This window comes from Oncorhynchus clarkii, chromosome 17, assembly GCF_045791955.1.
Source record: "Oncorhynchus clarkii lewisi isolate Uvic-CL-2024 chromosome 17, UVic_Ocla_1.0, whole genome shotgun sequence".
In the NCBI taxonomy this organism is placed as follows: domain Eukaryota; kingdom Metazoa; phylum Chordata; class Actinopteri; order Salmoniformes; family Salmonidae; genus Oncorhynchus; species Oncorhynchus clarkii.
Window position 1 is genome coordinate 74,467,702 of NC_092163.1, and position 6,492 is coordinate 74,474,193.

The window sequence follows — 6,492 nt, forward strand, 5'->3', positions numbered from 1 at the left end:
TTAATACTGGTTGGGGATCTTTAAGACTTTCTTCATGGACAGTTCTTCAGGTCCGAAGGGGACAGGAAGCAGATCGCTTATGTTCATCTCTACGTACCAGCCGTCTGGCTTGGACAGATACACGTCCCAGATGGCCCCAAACTGGAGATGAAGAGGTGGAAGAGGAAGAAGAGGAGGAAGAGAAGGAAGAGGTGGAGGAGAAGGAAGAGGAGGAAGAGGTCGAGGAGGAGGGGGAGGAGAAGGAAGGGGAGGGGGAGGAGGAAGAGGTGGTGGAAGAGGAGGAGGAGCAGGAAGAGGTGGAGGGGGAGGAGAAGGAAGAGGAGAGACAAGCAGAAGCATGTTGTAGTACATGGACACCTTGGATAACATTTCCTGCTCTACAACTACCTTGGTAACCAGGATGTAACATGGACCAATAAGCACTCAAAAGGCCTAGTAACTGAAGGAGACACACTACTCCTACAGTAGAGATGCTGTAAATGACACTGACACCATTTCTCTTCTTCCAGGCTTGATGCCAGGCTTGAATGGTCCTTACCTCTCTCATGAACTGTCTGCAGCCACTGCATGGTGAGATGAATTGGTCGATTAAGTCACTGCAGATATTATAGATACAAGACATTTTACAATACAGTTGATGAAAATAAAATGAATCTCCTTGGCACACTGCACTATGCCACTCTAACACAGTTGTTTGAGAACGCTCGACTGTTATCAAGACGTTATAGCACGTTCCTGACACTAGGGGTCAGCATTAGAGTGGTGAAAAATTGAAGAGATTTGGGACGTTAAACTAGAACAGTTCCAAGAGCACCTACTACATGAACTTTACCTGGCGATAGCGATGGCCTTGAAGCTCCTGTAACCCTCTGACCCTGCTTTACAGATGGTGTTCCTCTCTGCACACACCCCCAGGTTGTAACACGCAACAGTCAGGTAGAGCAGGCAGAGCTGAAGAGAAGTCTCACCTGTCCCCTCTAATGAGCTTGATGAATTGATCAATCATTTGATTAGATTTTTTTTGTATTGATTTTTTAAATTGTACGGAATATAACACATGAAATCATCTCTGACTTTTTGCAACACTCATTTCCATGTCGTCAGCATCGGTGGTGTAAAGTACTTGTGTAAAAATACTTTAAAGTACTACTTAAGTCGTTTTTTGTGGTATCTGTACGTTACTATTTATATTTTTGCCATCTTTTACTTCTACTTCACTACATTACTAAAGAAAATAATGTACTTTTTATTCCATACATTTTCCCTGACACACAAAAGTACTCGTTACATTTTGAATGCTTAGCAGAACAGGAAAATAGTCCCATTCATACACTTATCAAGAGAACATCCCTGGTCATCTACTGCCTTTCATCTGGCAGACTCACTAAACAGAGAACATCCCTGGTCATCTACTGCCTTTCATCTGGCAGACTCACTAAACAGAGAACATCCCTGGTCATCTACTGCCTTTCATCTGGCAGACTCACTAAACACAAATGCTTTGTTTGTAAATTATGTCTGAGTGTAGGAGAGTAAAATAAAAAGAATAAATAAATATGGCCGTCTGGTTTGCTTTGTATAAGGAATTTGAAATTATTTATACTTTGACTTTTAATACTAAAGTATATTTTAGCAATTCCATTTACTCTTGATACTAAAGTATAATTAAAACCACATTTTATACTAAAGTATATTTAAAACCAAATGCTTTCAGACTTTTAATCAAGTAGTATTTTACTGGGTGACTTTCATTTTTACTGAAGTCGTGTTCTATTAAGGTATCTTTACTTTTACTCAAGTATGACAATTTAGTAGTTTTTCCACGCTGGTCAGCATGCTTCAGTTCGGCTGATGGCTAGCCGAAGTCGGTTAGCGAACCGAACGAGTGTACTCCCATACTCTCTTAAAAAACCTTCGCTTGAAAAAGGTTAATTGTACTGTTTGTCATATTTGAGATGCCGTAGCCAGTATACCTTTCCTCAAAATAGTCAGAATTAACCTAAAATAACTCAAATCTGTCATTAATTCGGACGTTTTTGCAGAGAAAGATCTAAGTCGCGCAAATTTACATCTAACATGTTTGGTGCAGTATTTCTCAATAAAAAAATGTGTAGGAAACCGTGTTGTTTCTCGTTTAATGACAACAATTACTTTATTGAAGAATCCCTACAGGTGACCAATATACGGACGAAGGTGCTGAGATTTCGGCTCCTAGAACTTCGGCCGGTTTCGAGAAAAAATATTGTGCCCGAACAGCCAAAACAAATAACCTTACCGAAGTCCCAAAACGTCACACAATGTCATCATAATGTATACACAAACTCTTCCGAACTGTTTCAGATGGAAAGTATGCCTCTAAGGAACTTCCAACAGTTGATGATTGACAGAGTAGTTGACCAACAATGACAAAACGGCAATCCTTTTGGTGACTATAAGGGCGTTTGTCCTTTAAATACATTTGTCCCTGAGAGGATTACAAATATGAGCCTTTTGAATAACAGACAGAAGGCTATGGGCTCGCTAGACAAACTCTAATATTACTTTGATCAAGCTTGTTGTTGACCAACTTGTTTGCCACCTCTCTTAGCCTGACTTGTTGACACTAAATTTTATACTGAAGTTCAAGGCTAAATCAAAGGATGAATTGACCATTACTAACGGGCCAATATGCTAATGGCTCTGTTTGGCTAAAAGCATGTCTTTATGCCGCGGACATAACTTAGTTTAGATGGTCTCCCCTCCGATCATCATTAACAACATTATTGAAACTCTGATTTACTGACTGTTAGTTAAACTTGTGCACAAAAAGGCTTCTTGCCCACTTTAACTGACTGACGGAATGACTAAATTCTGACTGAATGACTAAATTCTGACAGAATGGCTAAATTCTGACTGAATGACTAAATTCTGACTGACTAAATTCCAATGCTGACTGAGGAAATAATCTACAGAAGTGTAGACCTTGGACAGACAGAACTACATCATACTGTATGTACATCGCAGGCTTGCTTCGCTATAATGCTTAGTCAGATGGACTCATGAAACAGTTCCTTATGATGGGTAGTCAGAAATTGCAAAACAGATATGAACCTTGAAACATTGGATTTGACACCCTTGCACGCCCCTGCTCCAGATTGAAACCAAGCTTTAAGTGTACACTACCACCTTTAACACTTTACAGTGTACTGTCACGTTCTGACCTTAGTTCCTTTGTTTTGTCTTTGTTTTAGTATGGTCAGGGCGTGAGTTGGGGTGGGCAGTCTATGTTCCTTTTTCTATAATTTGGGATTTCTGTGTTTGGCCTGGTATGGTTCTCAATCAGAGGCAGCTGTCAATCGTTGTCCCTGATTGAGAACCATACTTAGGCAGCCTGGTTTCACTTTTGAGTGGTGGGTGATTTATTTTCCGTGTCAGTGTTTGTTCCACACGGGACTGTTTCGTTTGTTTCATTTATTCCCGTTGTTATGTTGTACTTTTCAGTGTTCTACTAAAAGTAAGCAATATGAACACGTACCACGCTGCGCATTGGTCCTTCCGATCCTTCCTACTACTCCTCCTCGTCAGAGGACAAGCGTTACAGAAGCTCTAAGTGTAGTGTGTGGTGGTACATACCAAGGCTTAATTAAAGTTGCCAAAGTAAACAAAACATTTAATTTTATTAGATGTTATTATGGCAGCCTAGCGGTTAAGAGCGTTGGGGCCAGTCACCTAAAGGTATCTGGTTCGAATCCCGGAGCTGACTAAGTGAAAAATCTGCCGATGTGTCCTTGAGCAAGTCACTGGACACTAATTGCTCCTGTAAGTCGCAAAGAGTGTCTGTTAAATGATTTTAAAAAATGTATATCAAATTGAATTAGTTAAAAATAAAGAATAATAAAAAACAACACGACTACTCACAAGAATAAAATACACAGTAATGAAGCTACATACAGGGAGTACTAGTACCATTAGAAATGCCTAACTCTATCCCATGATGGTGTCATAACCTATCAACGTCGTACTATTGGTAGCCTCAATTGCCAGACCGAAGAAGGTTCGGAGAGAGAGCCAGCTGGTGGTCGAGATTAGTCAGACTCAATGCACTCCAGACACCGTGGCTGTTGAAAGAGACTGTAGACGCGTTCCTCTGCCCAGTTGTGTCTGACGCATGCCACATCTTACAATATACCTTGATAGGTATTTCAAGTATCAGCTAATCACATTATATGATATAGCAATCTGTCAGTGGATGACACGGTCGATGATGTGGCACGCAACCATTGGTTGATGCATGCAACATCTGAGCAGGTCAACCCGACCTTTACAAAATGAATTTGAAGTTGCACTACTCATGGTTACCAACAGGGGGCAGCAGACACCACCCACTGAGGCTGTATGAGGGTGCCTCTACAGTAGTGATATTTGTTGTACTGGACGGAGGCTTGGTATTTTATAGAGTAGGGCATCACCTCCTGGGGGATGTGGAATGGGATGTTTAAGGTGTCAAAGATGATAGTTTACCTTTGATGGTGAAGAGGACCAGTAGGATCAGTGATTCTGCCACAGTGGTTTGGTCTGGACTGGTCTGGTCTGGTCTGGACTGGTCTGGTCTGGACTGGTCTGGTCTGTACTGGTCTGGTCTGGACTGGTCTGGTCTGGTCTAGACTGGTCCGGTCTGGACTGGTCTGGTCTGGTCTGGACTGGTCTGGTCTGGACTGGTCTGGACTGGACTGGTCTGGTCTGGACTGGTCTGGACCAGTCTGGTCTGGTCTGGACCGGTCTGGTCTTTTCCAACGCAGACATGAATGATTCGTTAGAATCACACAATAATTCTTAATTGATCTATCAATTTACTCATATCCATAAAATCTCCCAGATCATCCAAGCTGACAACTCTGTGCATTCTCAAACCCCTGTGTATAAACACATTCACCAATTGTGCTCTATCTAATGCACTTAATATTTCCCCCCCCCAAAAAAGGTATTCAATATGTATGTTACAAGTGTGATGTGTTACCAAAAACCAAAACACCACTTATGTCTTCTTCAATGTCTTACATTGACATTTTTACCAAAGACTGCAAATAGAAAATGTACATCCAAAGCATCATTAACCTGCTCACCCTTCTGACAGTCACCTAAACACTATCTACAGACACGTCGTCACCCACTACCCTCCTCTCACACCCAGATAACAGTGTTCCTGTTATTGTCCATCCTACTGTGTCTCTGCGTAACAGGGTCTTATTCATTAGCGCACACCAAACCAAAACACTTTGCAATGGAAAATGAAAAATAGGGACACATTCAGGTAGTCTCTCTCTGTTTTCAGTGTGTTTTCTTCTGTTTGATGACCTAATGAACATGACCGTGGCTGTGAGATGGTGATGTGACAGATGTAACGGATGTGAAACGGCTAGCTTAGTTAGCGGTGCGCGCTAAATAGCGTTTCAATCGGTGACTTCACTTGCTCTGAGACCTTGAAGTAGTAGTTCCCCTTTGCTCTGCAAGGGCCGTGGCTTTTGTGGAGCGATGGGTAAAGATGCCTCCTGGTGTGACTGTTGTTGATGTGTGCAGAGGGTCCCTGGTTCGCGCCCGGGTATGAGCGAGGGGACGGTCTAAAGTTATACTGTTACACAGACACAAAGCTGAGACTGACCAAGTACATCCCAAAGACAGCCACCCCTTTTATTATCCCTTCCTGTTCTCTCTAGGGACCCTTGATTATTTGTGTTTTGACATTCATTGTCTGCTAATAGTGGGGGAAGAAAAGAGATCGTTTTGGGAGGTGGAACTGAATATGTTGTCTGGTCACAGAAGGGTCTCCAGGCATGTTGGTTATTGTGTCGTTTGGCTGGATGCTATGATAGTGTCAGTCTGAGAGAGAGGGAGGGGGAAAAGACAATGGCCGTTATATGATTATCGCTGTGCTTAAAGGTCCAATGCAACCATTTTTATCTCAATATCAAATAATTTATGGGTAACAATTAAGTATCTTACTGTTATTGTTTTCAATTAAAATAGTCAAAAATAAACAAAAATAGCTTCGTATCAAAAAGCTACTTCTCAAGCAAGGATTTTGCTAGGACTGTCTGGGAGTGGTCTGAAATCTAGCTGTTATTGGCAGAGAGGATTGGAACTCTCTTTCTTATTGGTCTATGAACCAATTTACTGCTTGGTGATGTCACCAGGCAGGCCAAAACTCCATCCCAACAAAACAGGCTATAATTTCTGGCAGTCTTTTCAAACAGCTAAAACACTAAAAGGGCATTATCATCATTTTCTAAATGTCACTCGATTATTTCAACCTCATAGTGTGGAAGTAAATATAAAACACAGGGAAATCACATTTTTGACTGAACTGGGCCCTTTAACTTGCCTGTCTGAATACTTCTGCCTTCTACAATGCCTTCTCATTCTTCTACATCCCATCTTTCCTTCCCTTTCTCCTTCTGCCCAGTACCCTGCCCTGAACCTTAGTCCCTGTTACTAACCGGCTACCACCCAGTACTC

At 41.8% G+C, this 6,492-nt stretch overlaps 1 protein-coding gene across 1 annotated transcript; it reads right to left on the reverse strand.

The window, feature by feature from the left end:
* On the reverse strand, positions 1-5,812 carry LOC139369502 (cytidine deaminase-like). The gene is made up of 6 exons (XM_071108746.1): positions 5,795-5,812; positions 5,447-5,608; positions 1,334-1,365; positions 833-928; positions 539-596; positions 1-141 (listed from the first exon to the last, which is right to left on the reverse strand). The coding sequence occupies exons 1-6, from the start codon at positions 5,810-5,812 to the stop codon at positions 1-3; spliced, it is 507 nt and encodes a 168-aa protein (XP_070964847.1).
* Positions 5,813-6,492: the final 680 nt, after the last annotated feature.